This window comes from Helicoverpa zea, chromosome 25 (genome assembly GCF_022581195.2).
Source record: "Helicoverpa zea isolate HzStark_Cry1AcR chromosome 25, ilHelZeax1.1, whole genome shotgun sequence".
Classification (NCBI taxonomy): Eukaryota; Metazoa; Arthropoda; class Insecta; order Lepidoptera; family Noctuidae; genus Helicoverpa; species Helicoverpa zea.
In genome coordinates, this window is record NC_061476.1 from 5,911,382 (window position 1) to 5,932,144 (window position 20,763).

The following is a 20,763-nucleotide window of genomic DNA, read 5'->3' on the forward strand; positions in this document are numbered from 1 at the left end:
TGAAAGCTCATTTAGATTAAAAAATCACTCTTAATGAAAACTAAAAAAAAAACAATTGAATCACATTCTATAGAAGACTTGAAACCTTATATTGTATTACACAAAGACTTTACAGAAGAGATAACTTGAATTTGTTCGCCTTGTTACTTAAGTTAGATACGCTTAGAATATGTATACCTTAACTTTTGATTTAATAGAAACATTTTCTCTTTTGATCTTCGTGTGGGCGATACAACAATTCAAGTATAAGTAAAGATACATTGTAAAACACTAGCCGGTTGCCCGCGGTTTTACCCGCGTCCCGTGGGAACTACTGCTCGTACCGCGATAAAATATAGCCTATCATTCGGGTAGATTGTAGCTTTCCAACAGTGAAATATGTTTTCAAATCGATTCAGCACCTTTAGAGTCTAAAGGGCTACTGCTACTGTTACAGCCTTTTTATCGTCCCACTGCTGGGCCAGGCCTCTCACACGGAGAAGGATTGAGCATTAATCACCACGCTTGCTCAATGCGGGTTGGTGATTTGAGACTTTATAGTCCAGGTTTCCTCAAGATGTTTTCCTTCACCTTTTGCCTTTTGGGTACAAACAAAAAATGTTTCTTCTTTATTATATTTGTATAGATACATAGACTGTTTCCTGCTTCATCCGTATCTCCGATTATTACCCGAAAATAGTGAAACTTCTTAACTGTGACAGAATTATTCAGTAGTTCAGGTTCCGTGATTTTGGAGCCTATACATGCAAATAAAAACTATGTTGTGAGTTGTGTTTATTATTCCATTCTTCTTCTTCTTCCTTGCTTCTTCATTTCTAGGGGTTGGTTGTTAAAATTTTGTACTCCTCTCTGTCCATAGCCAGACGGAGGTAATGGCAGTCCACTCCCGAATATCCCATATTATAGATGGTTAGGCTTACAAGGCGATACGATACAATCCGATATAAATTCTATTGTAATGTAACTCTGAAATTTGTTTTTCTTTTTTTTTTTCAAATATATTTTTGAAGATTAATGTCTTGCGTAATATTACAGAGGAATCCATGAATTGCCAAATTGAAATAGGTATGTCAGAGGAGATGTAGGCGTCCGAAAATAATTTTATAATTGGCAAAACTCGCCCTAATTATAAGTCAAAACTTTTCTAATTCAAAATGGCTTCCCAAAAGTCAATCATATCAATCACGATAATTTAGAGGACTTATCTTGCTTCGATCACGAAACCAATTTAGTATTTGGAGCGACCTCTCGCCTACGTTGGCTATCTACGTAGTAGGGATAGAATTCATTCTGAGAGCACCAGTTGCTCTATGAATGGGCTCATTCAATACTGTGGCGGAAGGTGCGCATGCGTGGTATCGATCTGTCTTGGCCGGGCGGGAGGAAGCGCGGAGCGTTTTCCAATGGCGCGCGATGGGTCGAGTCTCGACACGGGTGGTTTTGTTTGTGGGGTTTTCATTCATGGTTAGGGGTATTCTGTTGCAAATTTTGCTACAAATATTAGGCAAACGAAGCTATGGTTTGGCTACTTAGGTATAATTATGTAACTAATTGAACATGGTTAATCGCTCGGGGTCTTATTTGACTAACTTGAAATTTATTAACCGCTCGAGGGAAACGAAACGTTAGCAAAGTACTTGATCACGCTTTTAGTTCTGAAATAACCAAACAGATTTTTATGTCGACATTTAAGTATGTATATGCCGACGATTGACGAAATACTAAGTTGGGCGTTACTTGAAATTAAATTTATAGAACATAATCTAAACACTCCACTTTGATAAGACAGGCTTTGATACGATACTAAAGTTAGCTTTGTTTTTGTTAATGTGTGTGTAATAAAATTGAGGAAAAATATAAGTTCCTTTGAAGCCACACCTATTTGTACTTACTTGATTTACTAACATAAATTATTTGCTTAGCAAGATTAATTATATTTTCGACACAAGAGTCAAATGGAAAACCACACCCATCCGGAATGTTACGTTTTGGCAAATAGCGTATCTATGCATATTATATCTATGTATAGCTACACACATATACTTGTATTTCTATATTTACAATTTACACAGCTTTGAAAACCTACAGATTGATTCTAATTTAAGACAAAATTTGGATAAATGTGACTGTATTTTATAAACTCGACATTCTAATTTGAACATCTTTGGCAGTCGCTATGGGTAGTCAGAAGCCAAATGGTATCGTGATGCCCAGGTAATTAGGTTGAGGAGGTTAGATAGGCAGTCACTCCATGTAAAACACTGGTACTCGGTTGCATCCGATAAGGCTGGATGCCGACCCCAACATACTTGAGAGAAGGCTAAGTAGATGATGATATTATAACAATGGTTACCTCAGCTTACCTAAGCCCTCTGTTGGACGCACAAATCTAACTCTGCTAATGTCTTAAAATAAAATATAGTCGGTCCAAATTAATTATCTATTTGAGTGACTTTGAGGAAAACTCATAGGAAATTGCATTGAAATAAATTAGTGATTAGAAAAGAAAAATTACATAATTTGAGGTTGACAGGTTTTCATCAAGTTACAGAGAGTGGTCAAACAAAACCGTAGGGAACTAGGTAGCATTGTAACAGGAGAAGTACACATTTTTAAAAATACATTTATACTTTCAAACGTTTTTCAACTGACAAAGACAAACTACTGCAGTGTTACATGTTACTGTAAAGTTTGAACTACGGTCAATTTTAAGTTTTTCCAGTCCGAACCGTTCTGTGATTGTCATTTATTTTGCACTTCTGATACCATTCGCTCGGTAAAAGCGATTTGTAAATTAGAAACAGAATAAGTATGTTATACGTTCAACATCTCGCAAATGGAATTAGTAAAAACTAGCTTTCGCCCACGGTTTTGCCCGCGTCCCGAGATACTGCTTCCCTAGCCGGATGGTAAAAAAAAACTATGCTATGTCCATCGGGTCCTAGGTCTAAGCCCGTCTCAAATCAGTTTAAACGTTTCAGCCATTCTTGAATTATAAGAAGTGCAAAGAACACGACTTTCAAATATTGTAGATTTGTATTTCCTCAATACTAGTAAAAGCCAGATAGGTAATAACTTTATTTTTCATGTCATCATGTTTTGGTAAATTCTCTCTTTCTTTACTTGGAACTTAAAGCCACAGCGGAGTTTTCCAGTAACATGCCTACACATCGTTTTATGAAGATTTATTCCTCAAAGCTTACTTTCCAAAGAAGAATAATATAATAGAAAAGAATAAAAACACAGACATTGTTATGAATGACGCAAAGCGTTGTAAAGCGATGCATTTCCTTTGAAGTCGTTGTTTTTCAAAGAAGGCTTTGACTGTATCTTCCAAAGTAATATTTTATCGTGCATATTAATATAATAATGAGCTAGGTTTATTTGTTACTTTGTGAGGATTTTTTTACCAATAAAAGTCATGGTTATTTCTGAGTGTCATCAATATCCTGACTAATAATAAGTATATTATGACAAAATAACTCTGTCTGTTTATCTCACATTCACGCCAAAAATGCTGACCCTATTTAAATGCTTGGTCATCACACATTTTTTTTAACGACGTCAATAATCATCAAATCCCCTCCCGCTGTGGGTTAGCAGCGGTGAGGGAGTGTCAGACTCTTACTGACTAAAAACCGTCGTGTTCCGTCGTCTAGTAGGCCTTTTGTGAACCAGGGCCGCGGTAACTCTTTCAAACAATCCCGCAGCCCTTGGTCATCAGTCATGATGTCCCTGAGAAAGGACACATTGTCCTTCATTTTTTACCCGGGTGCTAAAAGCGGTTCTCCTATGACGCGGGTGAAATCGGTGAAACTTTTACTATGATAGACTATCGTAAGTAGCCAGAAGACATGCTTGACACTTATTGTGAAAACTGAAAACATACATATTGTACACCTACAGTGTTGTCATAAGCCACTAACAGCCAATTTCTTCATCAAAAGTAAAAGCCAAAGTAATGTCATAAAATAAAAATAACGGTCACATTCTTCAAGGCTAAAGTAACAGCAAAACTTATAGATAAAATCGTCAAAAACGAATTTGACCGTTACTTTAAGTGTGCACCAGTTAAAATGATTTTATACTCTAAATGAGTAATTCACCTAATTAAATTCCACTGAAACCGTTTCCCATTTAAAGTCTATTCAGTGAGCAATAAATGGTAACGCGTTAATGGAGTTAATGGTTACGCTTAATGCCAATACCTCCCACACGTAAATTGTACCAGTTATACAGGCATCAGTTTGCTGCTTTGTTTATTGAAATGTTTAAAATATTCGTTTGATTACAAGGATACTTTTTGAACATAAAAATGGAATCGTTGTTTCAGTAGAAAGAAGTCCAGGGTTGGACGGTTTCCCCAAGATTCGCCACATCTTCAGCAACCCGCATCCACTGCTTTCCTTGTCCGTCCATTCCGCGTATTCCGGGGTGAAAACTTTCTGCCCCATCGGCCGGCTATTCTGGAAACAATGTGTCTTGCTCATTGCCAGTATAAAATAAATGTTTTTTTACATAATACCTATGTGTGTGCGTGTATGTGAAATTCATGTGATGTCAATGTGATTGTGTGTGTTTGTAGAATATGTCCATGTGAATATACATACATGTCCATGTGAATGAAAATTAAAAAATACCTAAATCTTGGCAGGATTATATTTTTGATATGAAATCCGTCTTATGTAAGTAAAATCGTGGGATAGCTTTAAAAAAATAAATAAAATCACAGTTTATAAGGATATTCTCGTTTAATTCCTAGAACTCATGAGGTAAACAATACTAAACTATATATCATACCAATCAAACAAACTGATCATTTTCGGACACTACTTACAAAATTGTGTATTCATAATTTTTTCATAAAATTTTGGTACCACACATTTTGTTTACTAATATTTTTTTGTAAAAAAAGGTTTTAAAACACTCCATACATTATTACTTGTAGTTGTAGACAAAATACTGTATTCGTAGGGAAAAATCATTTAATTTAATTAACGAATACTAAAATTAAAGCTACGTAGTCTAAGATACATAAATACCTGATTAAATTATATTTTTTTTTATATAAAAAATGTTGTGAGAGAAAAAACTTAAAGAAAGTGAAAAATAAAAACAGAGAAAATAAAATTAGATAACAAACAACAAAAATAAGTGAGTTTAATGCCGATTCGTAGAGCCAATTTATATTTAAAATCTATCTCTTACAAAAAAAAACTCTGAATAAAATTATAATTCATATAATAATTTTTCGAAATAATTTTATTCAGAGTTAATTTTTTAAAGAGTTTGTTTATTAAGCTGCCTTAGAAAATAGATGTTTAGACCAAAACTTTTAAAGTTACTTCTTAATTCGACTATTTTTATGGCACGGCCTATTCTGAATAAAAATGGATGGAGATGAGTATGAAAATGAATTGTACCTACAGTGAAATTGAATTTCCTTTCTTCATTCAAACAAGTTGCATTACAATGTTTAAAATTGTTTATTTTAATATACCTTTATCCTTAAAACAATCGTAAGACAAACTATCAATGCAATATATTTATGCATTGCTCAGGTGATGATGAAGTTACTAAGATATAGTCTTACGATTGATAATGAAAGTAGAATATAAATTAAAAATAAAGTTATGCTCAAAGAAAATGACACAATAGGAACAACTGAACAGATCTTAAACTACAAATACTGATACATGCTAGGAATAGGGTTTATAAACAGTTTTGGTCACAAAAACGATCGATAATCGACCATTTTCTAAAAACTAAATGGCTCAAACGGATGCCAGGAATCAAATATCAGGAATGCAAAAGGTGTATTTTAGAAGGACAAAAATATATAATTCTAATACTGAAATAAAACTGTGTTAAAATTCTCGCGGCGATATGTCAAATTTTGTAACAAAGAGAATGAGTGTTGATAGTACAGATTGTATTTTTAATATCAGCACTCACTCGCACATAAATATTCTCACTCACTTTTTGTTTAAAATTTGAAATATCGCAGCGAAGATTTTTAACAATTAATATTATTACTTAAATGAAAGTTTATGGCATTTTATGGCTACCTCATGAATCACAAAACATTAGCACTTGAATTTTTTACTGTACACTAATGCCTAATGATTTTTTTTACATACATTTATATTTTTTTACCAATATTTCTGTAACAATTACATTTTTATTAACATTATGTTTTAATATATAATCTAATCTTATTTACAAGTTGTATTTTGTTAAAGAATTGACCATTTTTTATTAAATATGTTTTTTTTTTATTAAATATATTTTTTTCATTGTAAACCTAGTTTTTTTTTGTGATAATTTCTGATAGTGAGGTGTTGTTTTGGCCATTGCATGAGTTGATACATATATTTATGAAAAAAGTGAGTATTTTTTCTATCAGATATTATCTCAAAATATGATATTGTCATGACTTTTACCCTCCAGGCACAAAGTGGTGTTCTTAACCCAATTTTATCTGCCTTAATTTTTTTTTAATAATTTCACGAAGTTCTACATTTAATAATACTATTCGTAAAAATGTCTTTTTCATGGGGAAGTAATAAATATAAATATTTTATATAAACTAACAACTAAATTGGTCAGGATTTAGGAAATACACACTTTTAAATATAAATCTGTTTGTGTTTTAGCAACAATCTTTAGAACCTTAACTGTGGATACTCCAGTGATTATAAAATTTGACAGATTACAGTTGCTTTGTCAAAAAATTGTTGCTGAAACAAGACAAACATGCATGCAGCTGCACCTAAGGGTTATTCACAATTTTTTGTTCATACATTTTTAGGAAAATAGTCTAAACATACGCCTTCACAATCCATAAATCGTTCCAATAAATTCAACAATAGTTTTAAACTAATTCGGTTTTGGCACAAAAATATTTGCCACTAGGTTACCATCCAGTTTGTGACTAAGGCACAAGGTTTGAGGGAAACTACTAATTTTCATAAATTTTGTAGGTATAAGGAATCTTATAACATCAATGTTTATGTATAGCAGTCTTCATGGCTCCATCAAATATAGTACAGCCACTAAATCGCCACATCTACTTGTCTAATCAAAATTTGTGTATTGTCAGGTAGACCCTTGAATTTTCCTAAGATACTAGGCACTTTTATAAATATGTAGTCTTAAAAGACTGGATAGGGTCACTATAATTTCACTTCTTTTTCACATTTTGTAAGTCCATGTTTTTTGTCACTTAAGTGTTTTTCTTGGAGGTCCGTTCAGTTGGTGCCACTGGTGGACGGTCCAAGGTTCGCTTCCTGGTGTTTGTACTTGTGTGACGTCATCTGGGAAAGCCCGAGGACGGCAAAGCCACATTGTAAGCAGTGGTAGTGGGTTTGCTTCTTGCTGTGGATGCATTGGGGCTCGTAGCCACAACCTGCAATAAGAAGAATAAAAATGAAAAACTTGAAGGAACAGCCCAAGAAAACCTAGCAAATAAAGTGACAATCGAAAACGAAAGAAAAATTGAGAGTAATTTTACAATAATTCAACGAGATTTTTTAATCAATGCAATAGTTGCTCAAAACAATACGACTCAGATTATAAACGCTACAAATCAAGTAATGAATCCTTACCTTTACTTGGCGGGAACTTTTCAAATCCAGCCGCCTGTATGGAGTCAAGTTTCTGATGCTGACGACGATGAGCAACCACCTTGTTGGTATCAGTGCAGACGAAGTCACATTTCAGACAGTGGAAGTGAGACGCCTTGTTCTGTCCTGTTCCTTAGGCAAAAGAAACGTCCAATTTAGTAAAGCAAATCGTAAAAAAAAGTGGATGATAATATTGAAGATGAGAATGAGTAAAATGATGGTAATGATGAAAAATGATTTTTAAATGTGACGCTGTATTAATGTCTAATTTGGAGGTTTGTCTGTAATGCAATAAATGTAATAAATGATAAATTTAAAATTGACACAGAATTTAGAAATTGTAGTGGTCTTGAGAGAAAAAAGGATTTTGTTTGGGGTGGATGTAAAATTGATATGTATACTAATGTACGTACGAACTGAATAATTACCGAATGTCGAAGCATGCGGGCACTCTGGTCGTTTGCAGTACACGTTGGCACGGTACTGCTGGAAGTCACCGCCCATTAGAGTATCCAGTCTGAAAATATAATACCATAATATTAATTTCTGAAAGACTTTGATGAAGTAACGTAAATTCATCACTAGAGAGACATTTTTCATAATTAGATTTTAAATTAGTTCTACACTATTAAGAGAATTCATTAGATTGACAATTTGATTTCTTATTTAAGTAGATACTAATAGTTGCGTAAAAAGTGAATAAAATTAAAACTCACCTTTCGTGTCTGGCCGTGTGTTGAACAAATCTGGTCTTATCGCAGAAGGAATAGCCACAATCCTTTCTCGTGCAGTGGAAGTGAGTTTGATGTTCCCTATAACAATACACATAAGGTTTAATTTCGAATGTTTCGAAGACAATGAATTTGAGGTTAGTGAAATAAATTGAGATAGTGAAGTTAATAATATAGATGTAGTTACCTGTATCCACAATGCTGATAAGCACAGTCTTCGTTGAACCTGAAGCGAAGGTATCCTTCAGGAATGGGCTCATCTTTCATAACTCGCATGTGAGGACCACGCGTAGTATGAGTCCGCCTGCTGACAAAACACACAATGTTAGTATTGAGCTAATTTACAAGGATAAAGATATAATAGAGACTGGAAAAGCTTGAAACAGCTTCTGTATTTTTAATTTAGTTTAGAAAGTTTTTTTTTTGAATAGTAGAATGCTTGGTTTACAAACAGAAACGTTAACAATTGATATGCTTAAAGTCAACGACTTATAGTTATTTATTTTGATCTTTAAAAAGACGGCAGCGTTCTTCAATACAAGGAGAAGTATAGTATCATCAAATTAAACAAAAGTATCAAAATATTTCTACTCACGTCTTAGCGATCATTTCGGCCTCTTTGTCAAGGCCTGGTGGTAGACCGTGACCTTGAAGCAGACTCTGCTCCAACAGCAACTCCGGAGGGTACAGCATAGTTGGGTACAGCGGGAATGGTGATCCACTGGAAATAGAGAATTGGGTGATAAGCATCTCATAGCTTTTGATAACTTTTGACGACGGCAGATAGAAGAGTATGGAAGGAGAAAACATGCTGCGCCGAACCCAAATAAAATTGGGAAAAGGGCAGGAGGATGATGATGATGATGAGGTTTTGATAACTTTTATATCGATGATTATTCATTGAGTGTAACTGATGATGAGAAGGATAGTGATGCTTACCCTTGTGAGAATAATGCAACTTGCGCTAGTCCAGGTAGACCAGCCAGTGATGCAGTGTACTGCTGCTGCATCTTCAACTGTTCCTGCAGGCTACCTTTCCTGCCACCTGCCAAATACTGCTGTAGAAGAAGGCTTTGCACTGCCTGTACCTATAAAAATTGCAATATTAGTAAAGGATTTTTATTTGAAGGGTCCATAAAGTTATGTACAAGGACATTTATGCTGAATAAATATAACTTCAAACTTACCTGATCAGCAGGATTTGGTGGTCTTGGCTGACTATGGCTGGGTGATGGTGCCTGACTGGTAGACGATGATGAAGCAGTTGACGGTAATATCGAGATCTCAGGATATTCCCTTTCCAAAGTCTCCTGTGCGCAAAAATACAATCTTAGTTGAATTGAAAACTATAAACAATTATAAGGATATACCAAATCTTTAACAATACTTGTCGAAAGACGTCATGACAAACAATGGAGTATTAGAGTACATAATAGTCTATACTAGGTACCATTTAATCGATTGTAACATTCCGAAAAGACTATTAGACTTCCCTTTGATAAAATTAAAATTGTCCACATTGTACAAACAAAAGCAATTGTTAGTAGGATACTGTCGATAAACATCATTTTACGACCAATCATAAATTTTGATTTCGAACTCTACTCACCTTAGTAGCAGCCAATCCGACAGGTCCAGGCTCCATAGCATTGCTGTGCTTCTTAACCATGTGACTGAAAAGCAGCTTCAAGTCCACATAAGCTTGGCTGCAATGAGGGCAGTGATAATGCAAATTCATTCCCGTGGAATTCTTGTTTAGGGGACAAGTCTGATCATGGCACGAAGGCGGGATCGTTGGGCCCGAGCCCTTGGGAGGTTCAAAGACCTTCTTCTGGTCGTAATCCATGCGTGGTTTCATCTCCTTGGATGGAGAGGCATCATAAATGCTTCTGGGTGAAGGTGATGACGTATTGCTGCGGAGATGAGATGATGGGTAGAAGGTTCCCGTCGCTTTTACTACTGGAATAAACAATATTTCAGGGTTAGTTAACGAAACATTTACTTCTTATGAACTATGAGGACTATACGAAGTTTTCTGAAGAAACTTTAATTTTAGATGACATAGAAGGACACTCACCAGACACGCTGTCCTGTTCTCTTTCAAACTCACTCTTAATAGAGAAGTTTGCAGGAGTAAAGGATTCATTTGGTTCTTTCATAGAACCCACGCTATCAGCAGAAGCTCTTTCCTTCAACGAATAATCTTTAGCTTCTTCAAACTGTTTCTCTTGTTCTGTCTCACTCTTAATAACTGGAGTTCCTCTTCCATGCTTGTGGGTAGCTAATGCTGAGTATTGTGTCAAAATTGCAGGGCAGTTATTACCCTGAGCGCAATGGAAGTGAGACCTTAGCTGGTTCTTGAAACAACTCTTTCCTCCACACTGGTCGAATGACGCGAAATAGTCAAAGCCTTCGAGAAGTGGGCTGACTCCATGGACTTCTCTCATGTGGGTTTCCATAATAATGTGGGTTTCTCCAGAGAAGCTGCAGTTGAAGCAGTGGAGATGCAGCCGTGTCATGCGAAGCTGACAGCTTGGGTAGGAAGATGTACAAGTATCAGGGCTGGTGAACACTTCGAAGTGTTGGAATTTGATGCGCTGCAAAACAAAATAAAATAATAAATAATTGAGATCAGACATAAAATTAAAATAATCTGCAAGTAAAATGCTATAGTTGGTGTACTTACAGGGAATTCCTCAATCGTAGGAATAACCGGAGAAGGTATAACCGGTGGTAACTGGTTACTTTTCGGTAACTTAAACGACGTAAATATGGCTTGAGGAGTGATATTATCAGTCCATACTTCTACAACTCTGTTCTTTGGCGGTCTTCCTCGCTTTCTGCTAAACATCTCATCCAATGAGCTTGAAGGATTAACCTGTTGTGGTACAACTCCAGGACTTGGTCCCAAGTTTAATTGAGCTTGTAAGTTTGGCGTCAATTGTGAAGACAAGCTTGGTGCCATTTGAGCCAGCTGAGCCAAGTTTGGCGGAAGGTTTGGCAAACTTGGTACTTGACCGAGTTGCGCTGCCATATTCGGATGCAACTGAGCTGACAATTGCGGCGTAAAGTTCGGAGCGAATCTCGACGCTAAGTTCGGAGACATAGGACTCAGAATTGCGTGCTGGCGGTGATGTTCAAGACGTCTGAATGGTTGGTCTTCGGATGAGAGGATGACTGCTCCACAGTTCTCCCAGGTGCAGTGGTAATGGGTGATGTCTCTGATATGCTGGCACGCTGAGTTGCTGCAGGGGTTGTGACGGGTGTACGTTACGAAGTAGGCTTCAGTCACTTGGTTCTGTTGCTCATGTTCCATAACATGCTTTACCATGGTTGTGTGACAGCTGAAAGATAAAATGAGACGAGTTAGATACAATCATCATGTGGACATTAAATACATTGGCGGTGAGATAAGTAACTCAAAGAGAAATAGTATTATTATAATCTAGTATTGTATGCTTACCTATGAGCCATCTTGCAGCCATCAGCCAAGCAGTGGTAATGCTTGTTAAAAGCACTGCATTTGTTGCATTTATCTTCAGCTTCTTTACCGCCATTGAAGGTTTCTATATACTTCCTTGTCACTTCCTCAACTAACGCTGGATTCTGAAATAATAGCAACAATTCTTCGTAAACGATTCAGAATTTTAAGAACGGTCACATATTTTATTAATAATGTCTCGCTTGTTCTCATTGAATGTCTCTATTAACTCTCGAGTGGCATAAAATCTCTCAATTAGATTCTTGCCACGTCATCCCTAACAATAATAACTTCATTATCATGACTAAGAGTAAAATTGCTACTTACAAATGGATGCGGGTAGTCAGAATCCATCATTGGATTGGACATATCGTCATCCACGTGGAGATTCCCGCCGGGAGAGTACATGCTTAGATCCGCCCCTTGCTGCATCAGAGCATTCTGAATCACGGATGTTGGAAGCCTGTTGGAAATATTCAAATTAGTAATGATATTCAAAATACGTGTATCAATTTAAAATTGTGAGTCAACAGTAGCTACTATGTCATTGGTAAAATACGCGTTTGGAATAATCAATGAAGAGTGGTTCAAATCATTTTGTGGTTTATTATCGTTTAATTGGTTGTTATTTATTTATAACTAGTTTTCCTTAAACTTGTGGATAGCATTTTTTATCGTAATCTATCAAATGAAAAATATGATCTATATGCTTATGATAACTCACCCGAAGCTCATTTCCTGTTCTTTCCTCTCATGCTTCCTCTTATGAGTGAAGATCTGGCTGCTGGAGTGCAACACGTAGTTGCAATGCGGTCTGATGCAGTGGATGTGGTTGCAAGTCTTGCTGAACCGACAGTCCCGGTAGGGACACGCTTCATTCTTCATATACTTCTTGAAACCATCCTTGGATAAAGCCTCATCTTTTATGTGGTAGGTTTTGTGTTTTTCTGTGGATTTTTTTTTTAAATTAGGATTTATAACTTTAGTATTTATTTTAGTTTTTATAGTCATGATATCCGGTTAGACTGGAAGCTGACCCCAACATAGTTGGGAAAAGGCTCGGAGGATGATGATAGTCATCGTATTTTGGCATATGTTCTGCCGTACTTACCCATATCAGCCTTGTTCTTAAAAGTATAAGTGCATCCAGGTCTTCTGCAATGGAAGTGGGTGGTCCTCTGACCAGCGAAGATACAATGAGGAGCAGCACAGCTCTCAGTGGCCCTGAACCTTTGGAAACCTTCCTGCAGGATCGCAGAGTCCTTCCTATGGTAATTGGCGTGCATTTGCACATCTGAAGTTGATATGTACACCTGCAAAAAAGTAAAATGCGTTAATTATTTTTCTCTGTATTTTAATTAAGTTTCTCAGTAGTTTATGTGTCTGTTTTTATGTCTTAGAAATGCCGATCAAAAATTAAATAAAGGTCATGTTATTCACGCACGTACGATTTAAGAAATGATAGGACCAAGTTACCAGGAATTGAAACAAAATTAGTATTAACTGGCTTAATTAAAGTTGTTATTGTTATTTGCAGAGCTTTGTAAAGCTTATTTCTATGCGATGCTCATCAAGTTTTTTAAGACATATTATATTTTATTATGCAACAAATTCTGAGAATTGCTAATTGGCTGTTGTTTCACTAATTACGTAAAAGTTCTCGATAAGACAAAAAGTGAGGTACGTAGCACGGAACTCAATTGTCACGCTTGAGTAGCTGGTTTGAGTAGGGATTGATAAAACTATGAAAAAGATCCAAGTTACATGTTGGTAATTAATTAGATAGCTACCAGAATTGATTAGTAAAAGCATCAACGCGACTATGTGAGCAAAATAACTAATTTATGACAAATGACTTAATGAAATACGCACTTGGGTGGGGTAAATAATTATTGATGAGCGGTTTCAAAGAAACTGAACGAACAAAAACTATAAGTTATGGTTATATAAACTTTAAATAAGGACTTAAAGCATTTTATCATAGAGAAAAAGCTTCATATTTCTGCGTAAGTTAACTAGACGGAAGGCTCTGTAGTTTGTCTTCGATCGCATAGATGGCGCTGAGAGCTTCATTGCACGACTTGAAGAGCTTAAAGTTTTATCAAGGAATCGCCGAGAATTTCTGTTGACTTGTTCACTTTGTACACATTCCCTCAATTACAGAATTTTTGTAAAAGTGACTTAGGGCAAGGTTTAAAAACTCTGGACAGAAGAAAGATAAACTTGAAATATCTAGTGATGAAGTTACATATAAAAACAAAACTAACATGCCAACTGCTAACAATAAATACCATTACAAACTCGATAAGTGTAAAATAGATCAGCACGTTATTTCCGGTGCGTACACTAAGAAACAACTGAGCGATTATATCAATAGGAAGGGCAGCATCCTGGCTTTGTGCTAATATCATCATATTGTGATCATTCCCATGTTTGCCGAGCTTTTTATGGCAAGACTTAACATGATATATGCAATGATTTTGCAAAGAATGCCTTGGATGAAGATTTTTATTAAATTACTGATGAATTGGTGAAAATACACATTCACTATACAATAACTAAAAGTGCAATATTTTTGAGAAATTAATTACATCAAATTATTAATAGCGACTCGACTACTGCTGACGATGAAGGGCCTTTAGTTTACATAAATATTAAAGCTAAGTTAAATGCCAATAATGACAACGATGATAAAATAGATAAAATTGATGATGATAATATTAGAATGCATGGTGATGATGATGACGCTTACCTTATCACAGCCATCCTGAATACAGTGGTAGTGTGTTTGGCTGCGGTTGTGAGGGCAGTCAGTGAATCTTTCAGAGCAGTCATCCAGGGGAGAGTACCTCATGAAGCCATGGGCTAAGGACTCATCACGTTTCTTGTGCCACTGAGGAAAAAAGAGGTCTTTTAGCTGCTGAAGTAATTATGAACAAAAGATGTCGGAAAGGTACCACTTCTTATCGAAATTTTAGAGATCCAAAAGCCAAATGTGGTATCCTAAAGTGACGTGAATGTCTTGAGGACTTACCTTGAAGTGTCTGATCATCTCTTCTTTCTTGCAGAAGACTCTGGCTGTGCAGTCCATGCAGTGGAAATGCTCCCGGTAGCCCAGGTCCTTGCAGTATGAGGAACCGCATTCCAGAGTCGAGCTGTACCTGTTTTAGAATTAAAGTAGTTAGCTTTGACGAATTTCTCAGAACCAATTCCATCTAATTAATAATATTTCTGTATCATGACAAAGTATCTAATCATTCATTTTTTGTTCCCCCTCTCATTAGTCATTAAACTCGCTGTTACCATCCAAACTGCTAGTACAGAAACAAGCTCAATCTAACAAAACTTATTAAAATTATTACGCAAATTAATATCCATGTGTATTGAAGCAAAAAAACTTCACATCACGTCATCATGACTTCTGATAACAATTTAATAATTTAAAAGTGATCACGAGAAAAATTCACGCAAGACTGTACACTATAAAAAGTGACAGCTAAATTATATAAATAATATTTCAGTAGCTATACCTTTTAACATATCTGGAGTAGTCGACCGTAGTTTGCAAAGAGTTCTTCCGTGCCTGATCCAAGTGATTCAACGCTGAGAGCAGACCTAAACAAAAACGAAGAACACATTGATACAAACAAAAAACTATATTATGCTAATACATATCGAAACAATCATAACTAACGATACATTCATCCATTCCTTTTCCGTCAAACTTATTCTTTTGTTTGGAACAGCCAAATCACCTCCATGCATCATATTCAAACGAACAATGTAGTGTTTTCATCATATTTTAAAACTAGCGAGTCTTTAGGTTCGTTTTCGTCCGCGTTTGCGTTACTTGCTTGATAGTTAGAAGTTTTTAGTTCAAAAACAACTTAAACGTCGGGCGGGTTGTGTAAGCGGCCCCTCCCCGTATCAAGTTTTGGAGTATCAAATAAATTATTATGGTAATTAATCAATGTTTTCTCCTAGTCACTGCGGAGCGGCCCATTGTGAGTGATCGTTGACTCTCCGTCTATGTACACTGGTGCACGAAACTGTTTTTGTGTATCGATTCGTTTTTTTAACAAGACCAAAGATGTTATCTTTTAAATAGAAACGAATGTGTGGATCGAGAATCGAATGTTTAACACGTTGAAATATTTTATTTGGGAAATTGAAGCGTTACTTATTGATGTTACGGTTAAGATTAAGTTTAGTGCGCTTGATAAATGAGTTCGCGATTTTGCAAATAAAATACCTATGCATTGTCGGCTGGTCTCGATTTGATTTCATAAATGATTAAAAACTAAATCTTTTTCGAAATTAAAAGAGGTGTAACAGTACTGATGCATAGAATATTAAAAACGCTGATAGATAGCGTTAAATTTTGATAATCTACTTTTATACTTTATATATAAATGAATCAGTTGTACTCAAGAAACAGTTCCTTGTATTTAAAGCAAGTATACAATCAAAAAGGTACATTGTCTCTCTTTAAATTACTATCAAAAGAATCACTTGAGTACTCATCATTACAAAGCACGTAAGTATTGTATTGAAAACTTGCGTGTAAAGTTTTAAAGAGAATTAAACCTTAGACGAACGATGTCGAAATCCCGACGTTTTTTTTACAAAATCGTTTTTGAAAGACGAATTAATACCTATACTTATGTAGATTAGAGCTCACAACACAATAGATGTTAACATGTAGCTAGATAATTTGTGTGTTACATAAGTCGTGCATGAATCGTGATTGTAGTAACGGACAGGGTTTTAGTGAGAGCAGGTTATTATTAATGAATGAGGGTATAATACGGAATACTTGATCCAATTGTAGGGTTGGCGAAACATGCGACACTAGTAGATAAAAGACGAAAGTTTGCAGAACTTTCTGTAGTTTATAAAAGTGATACTGAATTAGTTTTTAATGATAATTGTATTTTCATTGCTGAAACGGATGCTGAATTTGTTAGTAAATGTCACTATGAAGAATAAAAGATAAAGTTTGAAATTAAAATTCGTATAGCAGCCCTAATAGATTGGATAACGGAGTTAATAGCTCACGACTCGTTGGCGATAGTGCGAATATAGAAAAACAATTGTACATCGACAGTACTTCGTGTTTATTGCCTCTAATTTATGGAGATTATAGATAAGATTAGAACCAAATAAGAGTTAACTAAAAGAGTAAATTATGCTACGGTTATTAATAAAAAGAGAAATGTACTTCTAACACGAACTTGCAATAAAAAACTGGAGCAAGTATAATGTATAGAAATGATATTAAGATCAAAACTTGAGAATAATTCATCGGTAGTAAACCTAATTTAAATAATATAACATAGCACTCAAGAAAAGCAACTTGAACAAGTCATAAAAACTATTGAAGTAGATAAGAAGCGATGTCCCGTTAAGTTGATTTTATGCAAATAAAACTTCGCTATAAAAAGATGAATCTATCGTCGATTTACAAGTTACAACTAAGTTTCAACTTAAGGAAGATTGTAGTAATGCGAAAATAGCATGAGAACGCTAACCTATCATTACTTTTTTTACAATATTCTTATAATTTGAGCCACATATTACGTTTTTGGGTGTGGTAGACTCCATACAGGCTAATTAACGTGCTCACATCAAATGTGTTATAACCGGAATTTAAAAATATACGAGGCGCCTCAAAATTCAAATACCAACGGATCCAAAAAGACAATGGGTGTCCAAATCAGATAAGTACCGTCATAATAAACATCCATAATACGGTGGTAGGTTTTTTAGGAAATTTCGTAAGATATTGTACTGGTTCATTCAGCCGAAACAATGGATCCCCATAATGTTCTACATAATGGGTTTTTGAACTCGCCCAACGGAACCACGAGCGATCGAAAGTTCTTAGTACTGGGATTTATGATTCCAAGGAAATTGGGTGTGGACTTCCTTTGATTTTGATTGTCGTTGACAACTGAATGCTGAAGAGGTCAATTCAATTATAAATGGGTGCATCATAGTTGATTCTTATAACAACTCCAGTAAAGTAAAAGATAAAGCCAAGTAACAATACTTTCAAGACGAAAAAACTGTAATCTATGCTAGATTCAGAAATACCTATCGGAGACCATCAAAGCACGTCTCACCGTCCGTTGAAAACAAAATACAAAGTCATCTTAAAAATAATAAATCAGTACCATAAATTCCCAAGCGATCCACAAAATTGATTCGCTTTAGTGTATCTAGATCCATTTTTTTGCATATCAGGATGTTAAATAAACAGACAAAGTGGATACAAATGTACATAATGACTATACGGATCAACGCGCAGCTCTAGAAATAATCATGACTATAGATGTAAAAAATAAACAAAAACCAAGATCTGAACTGGCAAAAAATAAACAACGAAATCGATATAATTCACACGATTCTTATGTTCCGACGGATGAGCGAAACACATTGCTTGCTTTATCTTATGAAACTATTAAAGTAATTTGCATTATTCATTTCGAAGCAGCAGTAATATTCTGCAGTAGCCTTATAAAGAAACCTTTCTAGATAAGTTGTGCTTCGCGAACTTGGCATGTGTTGATGTATAGTTTTGACGCCTCCAGTCCAACCGTATTTAACTTCATACCTACTAATTAATGCGATGCTAATTTATAATTTACGTCTCCCGATACAGATATTTCGTCTGTATATCTTGAGCCTGATGCAAAAATTTACACAGCTACGTGAGCACAATCAATAATGTTTAAATTTCCTGAGACAGCTGTGACCCAAGCATGCCTGGGATCCACATAATCCTACCCTGGCATTTAGTTAAGAGGAAAACGAATAAATGTCAGTGCGTACTACATTTTTGGTCACCATTTACAGTTCTATGACTAATTGAAATTAAAATGTCACTTAAGATTTAGATAAACGGATTTGTGTCCGTGTGGCCGATTTGAGAGCGTTGTTTTTAGAATCATTGATTTGGAATGTTTTAGATCGAACGATTTTGGGTTTTAAGAACGATTCCTTGAATCACTTAACATATTTTTTGATAGACAGTTTTGATCCTTTAACATTAACAAAAGTTGTAGCTACATTCTAATCATAACTGTTCACGTTTATTTGCTACGCTGTCAAGCGCTACTTGTTTCAAGTTTCGAACAATCTATAATCGTAACCTTTGAATATGTAATCAATCTACTTGCAAAACAACTTTTCCGTCAATACCGTTCAATCATTTAACAAATTAAAAACGGATACTTTCAAAAAGGCATTTGATATCTCTCATTAATTATTCCATTGTCTTCACATCGACAATCAGATCATCGTGCAAGAGTTCAATAACTGCATCAATTTCTTGCATCAGTACCCGTCTTCCATCTAAATTGACATTTACTCTCTGCAAGTATGTCTAAAATGTAAATGCGGTTACTACACACACAAATTCACGTGTGTTTGCATCTAGTTGCAGCTTTACAGTTACTGCTGCTTGAACTTCAACTTTATTACAATCGTATAAGGAAAAAGTTGTATTGTAAGACTGCAAATTCAAAACATCTTTGGTAATGCATGTCCAGTTTAACCTGATATGTAATGTTGATTACTTTATTAATGTTTTTATTGAAACCGGAGATCAAGTTAAGTTGGACGGTGCGGTCAATGTGATAGTACATTAAAGTGAGGCTGTATCGTATAGGAGGTAATGAGGCGGGGCGATGGGTGTACGTACGGACAAAGATCAGACTATTGACATACACGAGATCATCTATGTATAAGTATCTACTTAGAATTCTTAAGCTTATTAACAAGTTATGATGTCGAAGACTTGTTTTGTGACTTAAAATATTAACGGCCACAAAAACAGAAGATGAAATACTTACGTATGGTCGTCAAATAGAGAATGTTATTGAATACAAGACATGTATGGAAGTTCTCGCGTATCTAATTGAATAAAAATATGAATCTCACATCCCAATTTGTACAGAAACGAGATGAATCATATCATTCCTTTGAGCGTTACGTCAATTGATGACCAATTTGAGTATTCTGTTCGAATCATCTTTTGTAGCCAACTTCGACCTTTGTGTCCAAGAATTATGATCGTAAATTGGGTGAGAAGTGATTTTGCCTGAACAATGTTTGTCGTATCGTAAGTACTTTTTATTAAAATATTTCGTTCCAAGATGTTCAGATAAGGCCAACGTATCTAGTTTTATTTTAACAAGGATCCGTTCTTATTGTGATGGTGGGTACATTAGACATTCATTTAAACATTTTCCTGTAACGATAATATATTTTTTACTTATTGTTCTGTATCTCGAAATACTTTTGTCGTCGATGTTATTGTGATTTTCGTGTTACAGTTTAAACGAAGTATTTTCCTTAAGATGTGTTTAGTTGATAGCCCAAATTAAAGCCGGGGCCTCCCAATCTTAGGACCACTTTTTCTAATCTCCACAAAAGTCAAGTTGTCAATCAAAAAACTAATGTTAGCGGTGAAATCTGTAACTCGATCTAAGAATCGTCTTATTAAGACCATCAGTTAAGTTATAATTGCTGTGTATTGTGTACTGTGTAGTTAATTGTCCATATTAAAGTTAGTAATGATCATTAATTACTTGCCAATATGATTTCAGACGTTTACACGGGGCAGGCGATCGTAACTTTGGTCGGCGGATGAAAGAGCCGAGATAATTATGAACGTACGCATGCGTAGATCAAATCGGGATCCATCGATCGATAAGGGATCTAGATATGTTGCGCCGGCGATCACTTGTACATATTACGTTTGTTGATGGCAATTTTATGTGCACTGTAACGTCGGATGACGTACACATTTTGTTCCAATACGATTTGTTTATAGTTAGATATGGCAGTGATATGCATTATCTTCTATTAAATCTGTTCATGGATTGTGTTTCTAATGTACAATCATATTCAGTGTCATTGC

General features: G+C 35.4%; 1 protein-coding gene across 7 annotated transcripts in view; it reads right to left on the reverse strand.

Moving 5' to 3' along the window:
• Nucleotides 1-4,732: 4,732 nt before the first annotated feature.
• LOC124642735 overlaps nt 4,733-20,763 on the reverse strand; it is an 80,712-nt gene continuing 64,681 nt past the window's right edge. For 2 of the 7 annotated variants that reach the window (XM_047181341.1, XM_047181342.1), the window contains exons 8-25: nt 15,368-15,452; nt 14,872-14,998; nt 14,590-14,730; nt 12,949-13,150; nt 12,562-12,784; nt 12,165-12,300; nt 11,820-11,962; nt 11,043-11,700; nt 10,434-10,953; nt 9,966-10,315; nt 9,544-9,666; nt 9,296-9,444; nt 8,952-9,077; nt 8,544-8,663; nt 8,342-8,437; nt 8,039-8,142; nt 7,608-7,757; nt 4,733-7,408 (exon numbers count right to left, since the gene is read on the reverse strand). In XM_047181341.1, the coding sequence (XP_047037297.1) occupies nt 7,251-7,408; nt 7,608-7,757; nt 8,039-8,142; nt 8,342-8,437; nt 8,544-8,663; nt 8,952-9,077; nt 9,296-9,444; nt 9,544-9,666; nt 9,966-10,315; nt 10,434-10,953; nt 11,043-11,700; nt 11,820-11,962; nt 12,165-12,300; nt 12,562-12,784; nt 12,949-13,150; nt 14,590-14,730; nt 14,872-14,998; nt 15,368-15,452 (3,611 nt within the window). In that variant the 3' untranslated portion in view covers nt 4,733-7,250. The remainder of the gene's footprint in view (nt 7,409-7,607; nt 7,758-8,038; nt 8,143-8,341; nt 8,438-8,543; nt 8,664-8,951; nt 9,078-9,295; nt 9,445-9,543; nt 9,667-9,965; nt 10,316-10,433; nt 10,954-11,042; nt 11,701-11,819; nt 11,963-12,164; nt 12,301-12,561; nt 12,785-12,948; nt 13,151-14,589; nt 14,731-14,871; nt 14,999-15,367; nt 15,453-20,763) is intronic. The other 5 variants (XM_047181343.1, XM_047181345.1, XM_047181344.1 and 2 more) reach the window with 5 other exon arrangements.